The sequence below is a fragment of the Anser cygnoides genome, chromosome 1, assembly GCF_040182565.1.
Source record: "Anser cygnoides isolate HZ-2024a breed goose chromosome 1, Taihu_goose_T2T_genome, whole genome shotgun sequence".
Taxonomy (NCBI): domain Eukaryota; kingdom Metazoa; phylum Chordata; class Aves; order Anseriformes; family Anatidae; genus Anser; species Anser cygnoides.
The window spans coordinates 54,738,352-54,757,816 of NC_089873.1; the positions used below are offsets into that span (position 1 = coordinate 54,738,352).

General features: G+C 43.1%; 1 protein-coding gene across 3 annotated transcripts in view; it reads left to right on the top strand.

Moving 5' to 3' along the window:
* Positions 1–19,465, top strand: part of MRTFA (myocardin related transcription factor A) — a 69,236-nt gene that overhangs the window by 29,953 nt on the left and 19,818 nt on the right. For all 3 annotated transcript variants that reach the window (XM_048069922.2, XM_048069921.2, XM_048069923.2), the window contains exon 2: positions 9,138–9,203. In XM_048069922.2, coding sequence (XP_047925879.2) covers positions 9,138–9,203 — 66 coding nt within the window. The remainder of the gene's footprint in view (positions 1–9,137; positions 9,204–19,465) is intronic.

Here is a 19,465-nt window from a genome sequence, read left to right on the forward strand (position 1 = left end):
AGTTACTCACACGCTTGGTTTTCACCTAACCGGTAGTTCTGGGACTAAATGATTTTATAAGATTCAGTACCTTGCACAGAAAGAAAACCAACTTTTCCTGTTGTTAAGCTCGTTGCACACTTTTATATGTTGCATATCTTACTAGAAATATTAGGTTAATTTATTAAAGGCCTATTTTAACAGTTTGTGAGTGCTGAAATAGACTATTAGGTGTGGACTGTTAGAGTGGGCTTCTGCCCATTAGGTAGAAAGACTTACGTACTAATAGTAATACATTTATCTGATTCAAAATTTTAGTGTTAAAGAAAACAAAGCTTGCATCTCATTAAAAACTGGCAATGATTAAAATTGCATTAAACCCCCTACATTTTATGTTTAATGGAAATGGCAGGAGTTTAAACAAATTATGAAGGAAGAATGTAAAGGCAAATGCTGTAAAATGCACAGCAACTGCTAGCGTTTATTTTAAACCAACATAAGAACAACCATGCAAAATTCAGCATAACTTTTGGATCACAGTAATAATCAAATTTTGCATTTATTTAGAGTCATGTATTTGAGCAGTACCCTTGAAATAAACACGTATAATTGTATGCAAAGTTGAAGACTGAGATTGTAAACTTCTGGGACTATGGGCTGGTTCTTCCTTTTGTACCTGTACATTTTACCACCCTACAACCCCAGTACTGTCTTGAGCCTTTGAGAAGCACCAAACGGGAGTAATTATTCTGTTCCGTCTAGAGGTTAGATCATGTTATGTTGTTACACTTTGACCATGCTACTGCTTTTGCATGTTTTGTAATGTTATGTGGTTGCAATACTGAAATTGCTGTAAGTGGTGGCTTTGTCTTCTAGATACATTCTAATAGGAACATTATTTTGATTTCCACATTGTGTCAAATTTGATACTGAAGCCTCAGAAATGACCTGGTGAGGTAGCTTTTTATTCTGTGTTCAACAGCGTGAGGATGAAAATAGATCCTTTTGCTTTTGACTGTGTATTTGCTTCTGATTCCATATTCTTCTGAGACCAGTTTCTTCTGCAGGTTTTAGATTCTGCTAAATTAGCTGTATCAAAGAATCCGTATTTGTCTGTTCCCAGTGAAAGAGCTACTTAATGTCTTGTAACATGCACTCACTAGAAGATAATACATGCAAGTACTCCATCATCATTTGAAAGCATTCTTACAAATGATTCCAATTTCATATTTCTCTTCCAACAGCAACTTCCCAACAAAAACTTTCAAAGGGAGTATTGCCTTGTAGCTGTATTCTGTTTCTAGCAGTCCAGTCCAGTCCTTTGGGACACGGTCACACAGACAATGCATCTAGTCCATCAGCAGGCATGTGGGAGCTGAATGTCATGTTAATGATCTTATATTACCCAAGAACACTTTGAGCTCTAAAAAAATGCAGAAACTTTGAAGAGTATGGTTTTATCAAGAAACAAGCCCTTCTTGTCCTGAATCAGTTAATTTTCTCTCTTCCTCCTCTTTGTATTCTTAAATGTCCAGTCGAAATGGCCAGCTCGCCCCTTTTCTATACTTTTCAGCTGCTTTAAAAAGCTTCTGGGCATTTGAGAGCTGAAGGCTTCTGGGAGTGCTGGATGAAAAAAAAAATAGCGTTACATGACCCACATTACATCCCTGGATTATTACTAGCACATCTACTGTGAAATAGTTTGAAAGTTGTAGCTTTAGAGGTGAAGGATCTGTTCCATTTTTTTAAAGAATTGTATTCCCGTTCCCATCTGTAACAACTTTTTGTGCTCTCAAGAGGATAAGAAAGAAAAGGTAGTTGTGAAAAAAGTTTCAAGTCCTCTGTACTAGATCTGCCTTTGATGCAGCTGTATTGCTTTCTTGGTTAAACCTCCTCAAATATCGTCCCTGTTGGACAAGCAGAGCAGGGTAAGGAGTTCATCAGTGTTCATAAATATTCACCAAAATTACATGAGACACCTGCCCATCTAAGCATACAGCAGCAGGATGTGCTGATTTCTACAGTGCTGCTAAGAAATCCGCTTGAATCGTTCGTGCGATTTGCAGTAAGGAACTGCTCCTGATCCTGGTTTTGTTTCCTGTTCAGGAGTTGCTTCACAGACCTCCTCTTTGGCTACAGGGAGATGGATCTCAATCCTGCATCTCACAAAGAGGAGACCACAGCATGGGTATCAATAAATGATTTTTGCCTCTAGTGGGAAAAGTTCTTGTGACAATTGGAGAGACTAGACCAAATTCTCTTCTTCACCCTCCCAAAGCTCATTTTCTCCGTGGTATGGTTGCTAAGGAAGAGATGAGGAAACTGCCTGCATTTTAATAGCAGCAGTCGTTGCTACAGTAGAGAAAAGAGGTAGTGGAATGTGAGATAGTCTCAAATAGTAAAGAAATAAACTTCTGCTTAACTGTCCCTTTGCTCAGACTCACTCCAAGCTATTCTTTAAAATGCATTCAAATGAACCTGATCACGTGGATGCTATTCCCAACAACAGTGGCTGCTTGCAAATTGGGAGGATCAGCTGTGCACTCTGCTGCTTCTCCTTCACCCCGCAGAGGGACGTGAATTTTTGGCATCCCCCTGCCTGGGTAGCAAACTGCCATATAATCCCTGCAGTTTGGGTGTCATTTACAGTCTGCTTCACTTAAATGCTTCTCTTTTAACTGCACAGTCTGCTTAAATGCAAAGCCAGTGTGTGTTCCCCATCAGCAGTTAGTGGATTAAAATGCTGTTAGGCTCAAAAAATTGCCTTTAAAAAAGGCCCCCAAAGTTGGCTTTTCTTTGTTGGTAATTACCATTCTAGCAAATTCTGTGTGATGGGGTGGGTGTTGTCGACCGTGCAAGAGACAGCTCTGAAAAAAAATTAAATTGTCAGCCTCAGCAATGTGAGAGTTATTTTCAAAAATAATTTTGACCATTTTATGCTCAGTCATTGATCACTAACTCTTATAGCTGTATTCTTTTATAGCTTCTTGTTGACACCACAAACATTCTGTAATACTAACCACCCTTTGCTGCCCCAGTCCAGAAAGGTTTTGCAATTGGAAGTTAGCAGATGCTGCTCTTGCTGGTGTTTGAACCAGAGTCTAATCTGGCTTCCCCTTGAAAGGGCTCGTGAAAGTCGACATTTGTTTTGTAAGCAGATGTAGCTGAAAAAAGCTCAGAGACCATTTTTGGTGCAAGAGGTAGGTTTTCTCACTACATCTCCAAGGGATTGAATTCAGTCACAAAATGAGGATATAACTTCCAGTGAAACCAATGGTTAATGTGCTGCATATTCCAAAGCTCAGTTTGGCACTGGTTACTGGTCAGATGTGACTAATACCTCAGAATCTGGGAAAAAATTCTCAGCGTAATTAAAATGGCTGTTGCTGGCTGAGTGATGAGTGGAAAAGTGGCTTCACCTTTCAAAGCAGCAGTTATGCGGCACTGTCGTGTTTAAGTTAGTGTAGCACAAAGAGCTGTAATGATTTTCTTCACTAAATATCCTGCGATATTTAAATGACTTCTTTTATCATTGCATATTACAGTTAAGTTGGTTGGATATCAACTGTTGTTTTGGTGTAGCGTTGTTACACGGATTGTGCTGAAAAACCGAAAACTACGTGTGTGGGCTGCAAGTGGTGGCCTGGTGCAGTGCCACCTTGCCTTGGGCCGTGGTCTCTGACCCTTACAAAGGAACCAAATCAGACCTCACCAGTGCTGAGGCAGGTGAATATTCTCCTAGAAGATGCTCCTGAAAGGTGCTGGTGAACTAAGCGGCAGCTTTCCGTCCCAGCTCAGGCTGCATTAGTGCTTTCCTGTGAGTGAAGTGATGCTGTAGCACTGGGCTTTCTGATGGGGCATGCAGAGGTGCTGAGCAACTTACGAAGAAAGGACCGTGACCCTTTGTGAGCATTAAAGTGTGTGGTTTGCTTTTTACTGCTTTTACTGATGCTTGCACTTTCCTCAGCCTGGATAATGAAGTTGGGCTACTTGCACTTTATCCTTGCTAGTTTCTCTCTCCAGTACATGGCCTATGCCTTGGGTTGCAAGGATGGATTTTTAGATCGGGCTAGCTGCTTTCACTGAATTAAAAACTTGATAAATCACACCTGTGAGCACCCAGCCTAGCTAGCTGAGGTGCGGGTTATGTCTCAGGGTCCCTCACTCCCTCCCTCGTTGCCCCAGTATCCAGTGGGCCGCAGCAGCCGTCCTCCCCCTGCTCCTCACATCTGCTCGGGCTCTCAGTGTCATAATACCCCCTATAGCACTACTTAAGCATCTACTTGCTTTGGGCAACCGTGAGGATCTTTGGGGATTCCTTACAAGAAAGGGGTTTGCAGCGATGTGACCACTGACTGGCCCTGGACGCTACGTCGGGATCCAACGTGTGCAGGGCCTCACCACAGGCCGCAGTTCAGAGCTGCGCTCTTCTCGTTGCCGGGTCTCAAAAAACAGGAAATGCAAAATATTTTTTAAATTTGTTGTTGTAAACTTGCCAGGATATGTGACATAGTCTCTAAGACAAGGGTATTTTTTTCTCTTTAAGATGTTGAGATGCCGAGGCTGCAGCTGGGTTTCAGCAGCAGCCCTGGGCACACCATTACACACGAAGCGTGGCTTAGCAGCAAAGGGGCTTTCGGGTACGTGTGTGTAAAGGCAGGTCTGCTGTCACAGATTTAGATGACAGGCTGCAAAAAGCACCTTAGCTCCTCATAAATATTTGTTCTTGCTTACTACTGGTGCACCCCTGCACTGTGACTAGAGCTGTGGCCTAAGTGTCCGTGTGGGTGCAGCCTCTGTACGTTAAGCACGTGCTGCCTCGAGTTGCTGCCAGCCATCAGTAGGCAGTGCCTATGGGTTCAGTGTTAATGCAGTTCTATGGCAAGATGAACAAAAAATGAGCACGTCTTGCTACATTTCTTTAACAGTACAACTCTGTTGGTAGTAGCTGTATTGCTGTGTTACTTGTCTGTTACTACACACCCACAGAAGTGCTGCTCTACCCCTCTTCTAAAGCGCTGCCAACAGCCCTCTATACCATCTTCCACATTGCTCTGGAATGTTTTAGTAATTCTTGAAAGGGTTCATTAGAGACCTAGAAGCCTTGTCCAACTTTAATTATATTTCAGAGCTTTTCATTCTTGTGAAATAAATCAGTTATTCCCATTTTTGGGTGGAAAAATCAGACAAGCATATGAAGCTTGCAAAATATTTCATGGACTGGGACACAAGTTCAAGAAAAGACGCAAGTAAAAGAGTCTCTATGTGGAATTTATTTTCCCGCCTGCAGATATATACTCTTTATACTTTTTTATATGACCTGATTTATTTCTAACTTGAAAATTAATTTAAAGTTTAAGTACAGGTATAAAGGAAACAGAAGGTTGTTGGTTGTGATTGAAGAACTTATACTCTAGCCTGTCTTTGAGTAACTGAATTTCTCTGGTTATTCTAGACCTTTGGCTGAGCTCCATGTACAACAGCCTTGGATTGGCTCTTGGGACATCTGTTAATCTATATATAGGATTCACACACTTGCACACGTAAACAGGTGATCTCCTAAATATACAAAATGCACTTGCAACTCCAAGTGCTTATTTAAGCCAAAATGAATTCAGGACTGAACTGAATTAAACCTTTTTGCCCTCCTCCCAAAATAAACTGTGTTGGGACAATAGTGCATTATGTTCTGATTATAACTTCTGCTTAATATGTATGCATATACATTCATGAATCCCAAGAATTACTTAATAGCTATTAAAAATATCCTGAAAATGACCTTTTTCCTGTTCTTTAGTTTAGTCCTCTTGACAGTTGCTAGTTTCTTGCTGTGAAGGGACATAGTGTTTAAAAATAAAAGGTGCATATAATGGCTAGAGAAAAAGGGTAGTAGATGGTAACTGATATAGAAATAAGTTATATTTAGAAAAATCATAAGGGAAGCTTAAGTCAGGAAGCGAGTTTTAAGCCATTTGATGAAGTCTGGCTGTCTGGCTGACACTGATTTCTAACAAATCTGGTAACAGCAGGGAGACTCAGAAGAGTGAAAGAGAAGTAACATTTCATACTGCTAGTGAAAAAGTGTGAGTGAGTAAAGAGTGGGTAATCTCTTACTAGTTCTAGGGGGAAAAAAATAAAGAAAATTTGATAATTTGAATAAGAGGAGCAGAGTAATCATGCTGTATAGCTTTTCAGTTTTAGAAGAACAGGTCCACTCAAGTACAATTTCGTCGTTTTGATACTAGAAATTTGTTTTTTAGGGGTTTTGTCTGGGTGTAATAGACTTTTATAAGGTCTCTAACTTAGTAGTGCAATACGTTTTGGTTTTAAAGAGTATCTTTGAATTTAATCAAGTAGTGCTTAAATGGTTTAAGAGCTGACTATAATCAAAGAAAGAGTTTCTAGTTGGGATCAGCCCAGTGTGGTCTGGAAGCAAGTGCAAGATGATTGCTTGTAAAGGTGTGGATGGAACAAAGATTAGTGGAGGCATAAATAACCTTAATGACAGTGAAAAAAAATGCTTTAGATCATTTAGGCAAACTGCGATAGTTGGGCAAAATGTGCATAAATACAGGTGAGTGCAGAGTTATGCACCAAGGAGCAAAAAAATGCTGGCCAAACCTGTGTGGGGGAGTTTCTCCCTGAAAGTCTTTGACTCTGGGAGGGAAAAGGTAAATAAGTTGTTGAGGTAAGTGGTAGGTATAGTTGGAAAAAGTAGGGAAAGTAGGTGCTTCTGGCAAGTAAATAGCACAGTGGCAAACACAGCTAGCAAATACATTGCTAGATGTGTAACTGGGAGAAATGAGTAATACTGAGATTATCTGCACGTAAAGTTGGGGTGACAGATGCTATAGGTCTGTGCTGGTCTGTGTACATTTAGTGAAATGTGCTAGTTTAGGGTATCGAAATGAGCCCCTCAAATGGCTCAAGAATGATGAAAATGCCACAAGAGTGAGAGATTTGATGTACAGTCACCTGACAGGGCTGAAACCCTGTGTGCTGCATGCTGCTGCTGGGCGAATGAAGTCTCACCCACTCTTGAACCCACTAAACCAGGCAGAAAACCGTTCACGGTTCTGGCCGGGGTGTGCTGTCACGTCAGTGGGTCCAGCCGTCAGTCAGACAAAGGTGAGAGCCGATGCGGGGAGTGAGACGGTTGCAGCAAGCTGCTTGATCAAGTCCGTGTACTTGTAGCCATGCTGCTGTGGTACCTGCAGTTGAGTCAGATCAGGTCTGCCATGGTCCCATCCATTCTTCTGGCACTGGTGCTGTAGATGTGGCAGCACCTGCTTCAGCTTGTGATCGCCTCACAACGAATCCAGCAAACGAAGAGCTCTGTGACAGCCGTGAGACTGTGTGAGCCCTCATGCAAGCACAAAAGTAGGAGTGAGATTGCACGGCTGGGTGGGAGGAAGAATTGGGGACTACCACTTCTGTTTGCAGTTTCACGGCCAAACTGAGGGCCTGTTCCTTCCCCTCTGCATTCCCTCCTCCTCTCCGGGGCTCTTGGCTGATCCCTCGCAGGATTCGTGTGGTCCTCTGCTCTAGCTCACTCCCTCTCTCCCTTCCCCATGCTGAAGAAAATAGTTTCCTGCCTGGGATACGTGTATTGGGAAATCCGTGTATGGCTCAAGAAAGTGAAGAACTTGACTGCACACTGTATACAGAAGTAGCTTCAGAGGTAGGAATTATATTCACACTGTCATAAACTTCAAAAAAAGGAATGTCAAGAGCCAATGGCAGCTGACGCTAGACAAATCCAAGCATTTAAGTGCGGGTGATTAGCCACTGTGCAAGCAACCACAGGAGAGATGGATTTTTCATCTCCTGTCAACTTCATGTGAAGACCAGATGCCTTATTGGAAGGTGTATCTTGCTCAAAAGCAAACTGCAAGTAGGAGGTTTAAGGAAACAGGTAAACTGTGGTGATGTATGTAAGTAGGTGAAGTGGCATCTTCTGTTGAAGTGTTTTGATCTCTGCTTTAGGCAGTGTACAGTATAAATTCGGATCTAATGTCAGAAATGAATGTATTGAACAGAAAAAAAGTACTTGAGAAAGGAAGCATAAGGGTTATAATAAGATGGCGTAGTTAGACCATAGAGCAGTTTTGTTCTCTGGTGGTTCTACTGCATTTGTGCGGACCTCTGTTGTGTGGACTATACAGCAGACATAAACTCGACAGAGAAACTGAAATGTAAACACAGAAGATGCCATGCCATTAATTTTATAATGTTTTCTATTGAGTGTACCTAGGAGCTTAGGCTTGATTGCAAACGGGATTCAGTGAGTGATTCGATGTGTCTGTGTGTTTGTGTGTGTGTGTGTGTGTGTGCACCACTCATGGGATTTTGCTTTTGGTTTTACGAGGTCCCTTTCATATGGAAGTTGTCTTTGACTGTAACAACAATCTTGAGAATTTTGCTTTGATTGTATAGTTTAAATGGAAACTGCTGTTATAATCTAAATGTTGAAATAATCCAGCCATTTGCATTAGAAAAAAATAGATAACTGTATTTCATACAGGTGATGCATATGTTCTATAACACTCAAATAAACTGGAGACATACTAGAGATAAGGGATCCCTTTTGCTGTGGAACAAGGACACTTGCAGATATGCCCATGATATTTCACTTTCATTAGATGGTTCTGAAGGTGGAAGAATTCCTGTGCCGAGGAAGGCAGTCAGTCTTGTAATTTAGAGAAAGCTTAATGACCAACAATTTTGTCATATCAATTTAATCTGTAATTAGAGTTTTGAGGAGTCATTAGCAGGTGGGGTGTCTCCGCTTTTACTGGAGGACTGTCAGACAACGTTCTTCTCTGTTTGTTTTTTAATGTTAATGGCTTGAAAGAACTTGGAGCTGTAGAAAGAATTGAGAAACAGGCCTGGCTTTGCGGATTTTTATCACCCTGCCAAGACCCTTTGCAACTTCCTCTCCTTGTTGCCCGCAGCAGAATACGGAAACCTCGCTGCTTACGGCTACTTCTGCAATTGCGTGCTGCAGGGGAGTTGGGTGGGAGGGAGGTCTTCTCGTCCTGCTGCTCGCTACTGCCTTGGCATCCAAAGGAGAGAACAGGATGCGTTTGAAAATGTGTCCTCTGATGTTTCTCGCACTGATGGGTTTCCTTCTCTTCCCTCTCTCTGCTGTTGTGCAGTGCTGCAGTTGAAGCTCCAGCAGCGACGCACACGGGAGGAGCTGGTGAGCCAAGGGATCATGCCGCGTGAGTATCACTTAAACGCTTTCTCTTTTTGTTATTATGCTTGTTTTTGAGTTGGGACTGGTCTCACAAATGATGTGAAAGATCTAATTCTCCGTTCCTGGATGAAAAACATCATATAGAAGAGCCCCACCCTGTTACACTCAACGTTGTCCTTCTGAAGCGTTGGTACTCTAGGTGCGGGGCCACCTCTGATACCGAGGAACAGAGCAATGGCTCCAAGCGTAACCGTACTCCAAAACAACGTTTGTATTTGATGGTAGTGAAGAGTCTTCTGGAGACCATGCTATGTTTGAAGAGTCTGATATTCTTGACGCATGCTGATAATCACTCTTTTAACAGGCTTCCTGCCTTTGCAGTTTCTGTTCTTGTTTGTCAGCTCTGCAGACCTCAGAGGCAGTTCTATCTTTGTATGTACATATTCCATAAACCTGGTGAAAACTGGCAGCACGTACAAGATGTTAACCAAGGGGCCATGATTTATGTTTGTAGCTAGAACATATACCCAGCAAGGGACCTGTGGGCATCAGCCAGTCCCCTTCTTGCAGGAGAAAACTAAGCCTGCAGAGCCAGAGAACATTAATATACTTGTCTGGGTAGACACATTGGAAATCCCTTAATGCCAAGCTTTAATAAATTCTCTGTCACGTTAGCACTGGAGAAAAGATTTTTTTTTGTTTCCCACCCCACACATACACTTCTGAGCTAAATGACTTATAGGTAACAACTCGAAGCAAGACCAAAGAGCGAGCATTTAAGAGTTCCTCTCAGTTTCACTTAACAGCTTCAATAGAAGGCAGAGGCTCAGGTAAATGTTTCCTTCTTTCAAAAACTTCTCTCCTCCCCCACTTCACACACCTTATTTGAAGACAATGTAGTAATGAGTTTCTCATTCCTTCTATTTTTGGGGTGCACACTGTAATATGACACAGCGATGTGACTTAGGCTTTCCTAATGTCATAAGGTTAGGCTGTCAGCTCTCTCTCTGAATGAAGAGAACCTGTCAGCACCCCTCTGTCAGCTGAAGTGGCTCTCTGGAAGGTAGTGAAATGCTCAAGATGTTTCTGGGACCCCTATTTAAAATTCTATTACCAAATCAAAAAGGAAGGATTGACCTGTCTGGATGTAGTACATCACACTTGTCTTATTTTTACCTGGGGAATTCATATATGTGTTTCTACAGAATACACTTAACTTGCTTTTGGATGAAAGATTAATGTCCCAGTAGCTGTGTGCTTTTGCTCATGTTTCCCAGAAGCAAATATTCCTAAATGTTCCTGACTTCTTTGTGGTCTTCTGCTGTAGGTGGATATGTATGCAAATCTGTATTAGGTTATGTTTAGTACTGGCTTTCTTCAAAGCGTGGCTGGCCAAACTTGTGATTCCCGAGAGGGGTCTGTTTTACAGGCCCTTTGAAAATGATGCCCTTTCAAGTAATTCAAGTAAGGCACCCAGAGTAATTAGTCAGTCTTAAATTTGCTTAAAATATAGCCTAAATAACGAGTCTTTGCAGACTCGTACCCTTCATTGCTTCATTTATGTCTCTTACGTGTGAATTTCATGACAGACCAAAGCAGAATGCTCAGTGAAATATCATTGCGAAAACATTGGCACCACATTAAAAGGTTCTTTCTTCAGTGAAGAAAAAACATTTTAGCAGATCTGCTCTAAACATGATTTAAAATTATTTCTCTCCAAGCCATGGTATCATTTACCCGTACCTGCCAACTGGAAATAACCACACATAGGGAAATGTTTAAACCATTATTTGTCTGGGCCATTTTTAATGAGAAGATCAGATGTGAGACGAATTGTGATACTTAAAGCAAAGTCCCATTTTTAACCTGAGAAGTACGGGAGATGACTAAGGCCCTGTTCCTTCTGAAGGCATCTGAGTCACAACAGCTTTGCTCCTACTTTCTGCCGTTCAGAATAGACATTTTAACTTTCCACTGAGAATGTGCAGGTCTCCTGTACTCTTTCATGTCTCTACCATGTAAACCCCGTCTGTGAAAGCATTTATGTACTTATCCTGTTCCGCTGTCACCTGCTGCTATACATAGCTATAGCGGACCCCATGTCTCCCTCTTGAGTTCGTTACTCAGGAAACCAGCCCTGCACAGCCCTTTATCATGATTTAACAAAAATTAAAACTGGGAATCCAGAGGATGATTTGGCGCTGAATTAAATGAGCTGGCGTGCTCTCTCCACGGGAAATGCTGGTTGGCTCCTAGCCTGTATTTCCCATCTGGAGAGCCTTATCATGCTGGAAAGAATTGCAGTGGTTATGGTTGTACCTAACATTAGCATTACAGCTTGAGTCAGGAAGGTGCTTTTGAAGTCAAACTCCTGATTGCACGTGCCTGCTGTACCTTGCTTTGCACAGCAAAAAGCTCACAGAATTTGAGAGTTGTATTAAATTGGGATGAAACTAAACTGAAGAATATTCTGCCTGCAGCTAGTACTCATTTGGTCCATGAGACCAGACTAGGGCTCATCTGACACACCACCTCCTGTTTCACTTTCACATACAGAGTGTGGATGTCAGTTCCTCAGTATCAACTGTTTTTCTTGGCAGATTTGCTTTTATTATGCTATCCCAGATGTTCATTTGGATTTAGCCTTTAATTCTGTTCAGTTCCTGGATCTCATCACCAAACAGACCTGCAAAAATCCATGAACCAAGAATGGAGGAAGTAAAAGTTCTTGTTTTACATTAAAACCTATCTGTTGTGCAAGCTCACTTTAGTACTTTTAGTTCTCCTGAATGCAATACCATTCTTACGTGGTGTTTGGATTGAGCTTGTGAATTGTAAATAAGAAGTTGTATTTCAGGCTTCCTTCCACACAAGGCTTTTGGACAGCGTAAACCTGAGGAGTGGGAGAATATGTGTTTGTAAAGGAGCTGATGCTCACAGTAAAGAGCCTGAGAGAGTCACACTGTTCCTGCTTTGCTTGTTCGAAACAGAGCAGGGAGTTGCTTTCTTTGTTCCCATGTGGAATTTTGTTTATATGGTAGGGAGGAAAGGCAAACGTTTCAACAATTTTATACCAAGTACACTTAATCTTGCTTGAGTAACCTTTCCAGCCCACCAACCACCTACAGCAGGGCTACGCTTCACTAAAGGATTAGTGTATTGTAGATAGAAATAAAACATTTATAAGCAGTGACGGAGGACTCAAAATAATTTAGTTTAATGCTTCATTAATTCTTCTTGCTTTGCTGTTATCACTTTGCATAACCTTTTACTAGTAGCAGGATTCATTAGTTGAAGGTTAAAACCCTGTATTGCCTGTAGGAAGGAGGTGATAAGCAAGTCTTCATCTGCATCGGACATGCCTGTGATTTGAGCTAGGACTGTATGTAGAAACAAGGAGAGTTTTCATACTTATTCAGGTTTTGGCCTATTTTCTGATAGTGCCAATAGAGAAGCTCTTTGACTATTTGCATTTTTTTTTGTAACTATGCAGAAGTGATTTTCTTATTCTCTTAAAATGCAAACTAAACAAAAACTCCTTCAGTGCTCAACTGAACCCTGTCTTGCTGTAGGAGAACAGACAGAAGCTGTCAGTGTCAAATTTAAGATACAGCTATTGTAAGGTTTTTGCTTTGTTTTGTTAGAATTACAAGCCCAGTTTTCCACCCTTGAAAAGAATGTTTAGCACAACAGCTAATATTCATCTGAGCAGAAAGACACGTGGAAAGTATCTTCAGCTACAATTTTAGGGGAAAGACATTTGGCCAGTGTAGCAATATTCTGCCTTGCAAAACATGTTTTGCTTTTTCTGTTTGTTTTCTGTGCCTGTTTTAAAGCTTCACATGCCCCTTGTTTTATCAGCCGGGGACTGTGATCTTTGGCTTCTCTTTGCAGACACAAAATAGAGCCAATTAAGGCTTTCATGTGGCGCAGTCCTGCAGGGAAGCTGCCGTTGTGACCATTAGATTCACCAAGCAGATGAAGCAGAAGTTGAAAATTGTTTCTGGGAATGTGCTTTGTGTTGCTCTATGCATTGCTTTGTGAATATGTGAAAGGTGATGGAGGCAGCCTTTGAAAAGGGCATTGTCTGAACTGAGAGCTAAGAGGAGGGGAGCTGCAGCACAGGTAGAGATTTCCATGTGCGTCTTTCTTGCTTCAGTGTATTTGCTGCTTCCCAGTTTTGAGCCCACATGCAATTACTTTGGCTGTGTATTTGGGTTCTAGGATGCCATATACACACAGTGTGTGAATGTATGTAGAAGGCAGATGTTAAAAACAGAAAAGAAAAAAATGCTGCTGTCCTCTCCAGCATACGGTACTCAGCTCAAGTCCTTGTAAACTTTCTAATTCCTACTGGCAGTTTGGGGTTTTCATCCCATGAACCCTCTGAGCTAGTGCTTGCTTTGCTGTGGCAGTTCAGAGAATCAGAGAATCCTACAACGGTTTGGGTTGGAAGGGGCCTTTAAGGCCACCTGGTTTCAACCCCCTGCCACGGGCAGGAACACCTCCCACCAGACCAGGTTGCCCAAAGCCCTATCCAGCCTGGCCTTGGACACTGCCAGGGACAGGGAACCCACAGCTTCTCTGGGCAACCTGTGCCAGTGCCCCACAGCCCTCGTAGTAAAGAATTTCTTCCTAACGTCTAATCTAAATGCAGGAATCTAATCTTCATGCAGGATTGCATCTGGCGTTACCTCTCTCTGCTGGGACCAGTACTGATTTACAGTATTTTGTCTTCTCTTGTCACAGCAACTGTTCAGTGCAAATCACTCAATAATTGGAAATAGAGCCTCTCCTCATGCTGAGCAGTTAGAAGATTGCAGTCGGGATAGAATCCAGAAGGGCTGGAATTTGTGCTGTTTTTCTGATTTGTCTGTTTTTACAGGCTGCCGCGCCGAGGTTTGCTGTAGGTTTGAATTACCAACGCTCCAGTGCAGTTTCCTACTTGGACATGCAGCCTGTTGGTTACTTGAATGTTTTGGTATATGACATTTGTGAATCCCGTGCCGCTGGGTCTCCTGAGGAGGGTATACTTTATCTCTGCACCACACCACGGGAGCACACGGTGGTTCAATAGAAACATGTTGCATGACTAGGAATGGGGGTAAGGCAGCAGGCCGTTAATCATAATCTCAGTAGGCCTGTCATATCACTAGGTACTTTTTTATTTCTAGGCATAAGGTTAATGGAGAAAAGTTAGTATCTGTTGTAAAACAAAAATGGTGTTCCCTTTTTCTGGGGAGAGGGGGCAAGAGACATTGCTCAGAATTAATTCTAAAGGCGTTGTTGCTACTTGCTGGGGACACTTAAAAAGTGATTTTAAGATATAGAACACAGGCTGTGTTTTGGCCTATCAGTAATCATATATGCAGAGCCTGTAAGAGGCCTTCTGCATCCGTTACAAGAAAACAGTTGAGGTACTGATTTCAGTAAGCAAAATGTTTGCAATTTTAAACTTGCAACTTCTCAATGCAATGCATGGGGCAGTAGTTGAGGGAGGCCAGTCCTTTGTGGATGTTGTCGACTCCTGATTCCTGCTACGAACAATAGCTACGGTAGACCTTACTGAAATGTTGTCAAAACAAAACAAAAACATCTGGCTTATAAATTTGTTTAACTGTGTTAATTGCTAAATAGGATCATCTGTTGATCTATGTCAAGGGAAGGAAAGGTAGTGAGCTGTTAGAGCACAGTTACCTAAACGTGCAGCATTTTTCACAACAGGAAGTGTTCTGCAGTCATGTCGGTGACTTCAGGTGCAATTCGTAATGTCTCCACAATATCTCATCTTCTCCATAAAGGCCGTGATAGAAGATGAGCTGCTATGCCTGCGTGGAGTTTTATTAATTCCGAAGTGTTGCCGTGTGGCTATGCAGCAGCCAGTTCAGAATTGTAGTGTTGTATTTGAATTGCAGAGAAACCAATTGCTTTAATCCCCCCAAAGCGCTCTTCCTGCTTCGAGTATCTGTGCCATGTAACGTGCTCTGGCATTCCCTTGCTTCTTTACATATCAGGACGTCGAAGTGATGTTCCTTGTATTTTTTGGAAGTGTATCTGTAGTAACAAAAATACAAATTTATACTTCCCTACCACCTCGTTTCTGCTCTTGTGCCCACTGGTGCTGCTTCTGTCTCATACTGTATTCCCACAAACAAAACCAGCTGAAATTGTGCTTCCATTTAGGATAAGGAGTTAAAAACAAATGTGTGGTCTGTGAATATCGTTACTCCCAGACTTTTTTAATAAAAAAGCCAAACCCATCGAACTTTAAAGATATATATTTAACTACTCCACTTAATCTCTTGTATTTCCCGGTTCATCGTGTATAGAATGAAATCTCAAACAGAGAGGCTGCAGCGCGACTTTTGCTCTGGCGTCCTGCTCTGAGAGCAGAACTGGAACACTGAGCAGGTATTGTAAAACAAACAGAGCTGTGGAGGACACGTCCAGCTGTGTTTCTGTTTGTGGCATCTCACACAGAAATCTGTAACTGTTTTTCTTTTAATTTGATTATCTACCTGCAGCTCATCTCCTGGAAATTATTTGCTCGTTCTTTGACTTTGATCTCTTCTCTTGAAGCCTGATTTCAAAGGCTTGAGGCTTCGCGTGGAGAAGGGAGTCTGTAGATTTAAGCTGAGAGCATCGTTGCAAGAGGCCTAATAACAGCACCTGGTTCGTTCAAGTTTTCAGATAGCTGCATGTGTTTGTTTTCCACGCGCTTGTATCATCTGTGATTAATAAGACATGGTTGGAGCAGGAAAGTTCATTGTGTTAGCCGTGGAAATGTGCTGTTTGTCCTTTCTGAAGTTGCAGAAAGAAAAGGCTGTGCTCAGGGTTTTGGCAGGCTGCATTTAGTCCCTGATCCCTGCAACAATAATGTATTTAACTCTGACGGTTGTTTGCAAGAGAAGCATAATAATTCAGGGGAGCAAAACTTTGTCTGCGATACAGTTCTTTTTCCTTCATGTTCCCACTGTCTGTTTGGGCTTATTCTTACTTGGAAGCTCGAATGGTCTGTCCTATTTCTTCTCACTGCCCCACGTCTTGGCTCTCCATAAGCTGTCAGAAGAGTTTGCGAAGGGGCGATTAGCCATCCAAGAAACAGGCATGGAGTTTGGTGTAGGAATGGGTAAATTGAGGGGTTCCCCTTAGAAGTTCCTTATCTCCCTTTTCCTCTTGAGTTTGGAGGTGGAATAATAATAATTGCAGTGAAGCTTTCTATTATCTCCTTTATTTTTTCAGTTCAGGTATCAGCGACGTCTTTTGAATGCAGAATTACTGTGGATGCGCAGAGCAGGCTGTACATTATCTGCATTTGCCCTAAATGTTCTTGGACTGGAAGCTGTAGCAAGTCACTCATAGATCTGATAACTGTTACCACGGGTGACAATTTCCATTTTGCTCCTCCTGAGGGTGAGCCTTCTGAGAAATTACACAGATCTCTGACAGTTCAAATTAACTCCGCTTGGCCCTCGAAACTTCTTTGTGCTTTCTCTCAGTTCTTTCACGCTGGCTGTGGCAGGCAGGCATTTCACATTGCTGGAGCTAACGAAAGTCTGACATTTCAGCTGGATCTTAAAGGAGGAATGGCTGTGGTACAGCCACGAGGCCGAGCTGGGGCAGCATCCCGCAGTCCCACCTATGTGACGCTGTGCAACCAGGGCGGCCCCACCTCGGGGGGCTGAGGAGCAGGTTTGGGGGGGTCTCACGGGGCTTGGGGTGGCACGAGGAGGCAGGACGTCTGGCTTCCACAACACGTGGCTTGTCTTCTGCTGCCACTTGGGATAGCTCAGTAACGAGAGTCTCCGTAACGCCATGGCACCGTAATCGTAGTGCTGTGCTTTGGTGGTGGTTGGATTTTCGGAGTTTGTCATACTTCTGGGCTTGAATAATCAGTTTACTGATGGCGGCTTTTTTTCCTGATCCTTAAATTGATGCTCAGATCTTAGCCTTAATCCAAGGGTTTTTATCCATGCCAGGGGTATGAAATCAGCAAGAATTATCAGGCTTGATCAGGTTTGTGTCCCAAATGGGAAGTTCGCTAGAGCTACATAAAAAGAAGAGTACTGATGGAGATCTCTTCTTCATCACCTGTGTATTTCCCACCTGTTTCATATTTCTACAGCGTCCTGCTCTCTGCTGCTGCCCTGCTAAACAAGATGATAGCTCCTTCTGTGCTGGTGACCCAATTTTTGAATGCTTTTGTCCTCCGTGCTTTGAGAAATGCTTTTTGGAAGTGGGGTGAGGACAAATGGGAAGAAAGTGCCAACAGCCTTGATCTGTGGTTCAAAATATGTGTGTCTTACCAAATGCTACGCAAAATGCTACAGGGTGGGAGCCCCACCCTGAACTGACAGAGGAAGTCATGATCATATTTGCAGCTCTTTATCTCATCTTTTTACGAAAGCATATAGTAAACAAGAGAGAGAAACTAGAATTTGGTTCAGAGAGGGGGTGAAGAGCTGCAGTGGTAGGCCTTGCCTTTCCGAGTTAGTCTAAAGTTGGTTTTGGACAGGACATGAGCTTCTCTTTGACATAGCAAAGAAAGATTTTAATTTTCCTTCATGAGCTGATCTAAGTGAAAAGCAGGATACTTGATTCAGTCTTTCAAATTTAGCTGTAGTTTTCCACAAACACTGCCTGTTGTCTGACCAACTGATTTGCAGTTCAGATATTGCCTATGAAGAACATTGCCTGTGTTGTCCGTGAAGTGCTCGATACTGTGTGTGACCAAGGAAAGCTCCCTTGCTGTCTCTTCCCTGTGTACAGGTCTGATAGACGATTCTGATTCTGAAATCTTACCCAGTTTCAGAAGGTTTTGCAGCCTCCCTAGGCACTTGAGCTATGAGGATCTCTGAAGACCCTTTTGCGTTATTTGGCTCCTTGCAAATCTTGGTGTCTTCCATCAACTGCAGAAGCAAATGCAGAGCGTACAGCTACTTTGACCTTCCTCTCTGAGTGGTTGGATCCTTCCATCCCCTTCCTCTGCTATGTTTCGTTCTTAGAGCGGTTCTGATTCCACTTATTTCTCACACTGGGTAAAAGGAACTCAAGTATCTTTATATGACTGTCCTTGAAAGCTTTGCAAGGTGTACATTTACTTTTGTATGCTGCAGGGTAAATAAACCCTGAGCAGAAAATGTTTGGACCACTTTGCCCAGCTTTTTGTCTCTGCCTTTATATTGGAGATTTGGGTTTGATTCCTGAGCCTCGATTTCCCGAGTCACCTTCCTTACAGGCAGCACCACCTGGACACTTTGCAGCAGTATCACCCTTCACTCACACGTTATCATCTTCAAAACACGGCTTGGACTGAGGGAACGCTGAAGATAACTTCAGCACTGCAGTTTTGGACCTGGTTTCACGGGAATTAATACATCAGCTTGAAGCAAGGATGAGTGATTTCCATCTCTGTGCTTTGTATGAAAGGCATTTGTCATCGCAGACGCTCCTGTGTAGCTGCTGCTGCACTTTGGGGGTCAGACGGAAGGGCAGCAGTTGCAGTGCCTAGCTGCAAACAACCATTTCTGCAGCAGGGTGGGGGCGCGGCGCAGTTGCATCACTCATCTCCAGGGAGCTTTCTCTTGGTAGCTGAGGGCGTGACCACAAAGATCGTAAGGCTTCAGGAATTCTGTGAGGAAGCATCAGAACTGTCCGCAAGTAGCAGAGGGAATAAAAAACGGGAATGTGTGTGGTGGGAACTCCCTGAGGTCCTTGCTAGCCAGCCCAACGGTGGTAGGAAACTCGTGTCCTGCTGTCGGTCACCTAAAGCTGGCGCTTGTTCTCCGGGCAGTTGGCGCTGCAACTCACCGCGTGGCTGAGTGCGACAAAACCACGTACACCTCTGTCCCAAACACTTTTGGTGATGGCGCTATCCCTTCGATTCCCCCAGGAAGCCAGGTGTAACGCCTGCTGCGTGGGACGTGGCGCTGAGAGCCCTTTGCTCCTTCAGGCTGTTCCCCAAGGTAGATGGGGCGGTCTGCAGGCTCTGGGGCCGTGCTTCAGCATCATGGGGGCTCCCGCTGCAGCACGGGCTTCAGCCTCAGCCTCTCCTTTCTGGCTTTGGCTGCCCGTGCAGCTTTTGCTCAGTTTTGCTGACACAATTATTTGTGGAGCCGGGCTGTAAACGAGCATACCGATCCAGGTTAAAATAACTCTTTGAAAACAACTGTGATCTGAGGCCGCAAACTGTTGTGTCAGCATAACTGAGGGCTAGCAGGCTTTGTCCCAGGCCCAAGTGCAGGAGCGAGGGCAGAAAGTGGAAACTCAATTTATAGGGGATGAAAA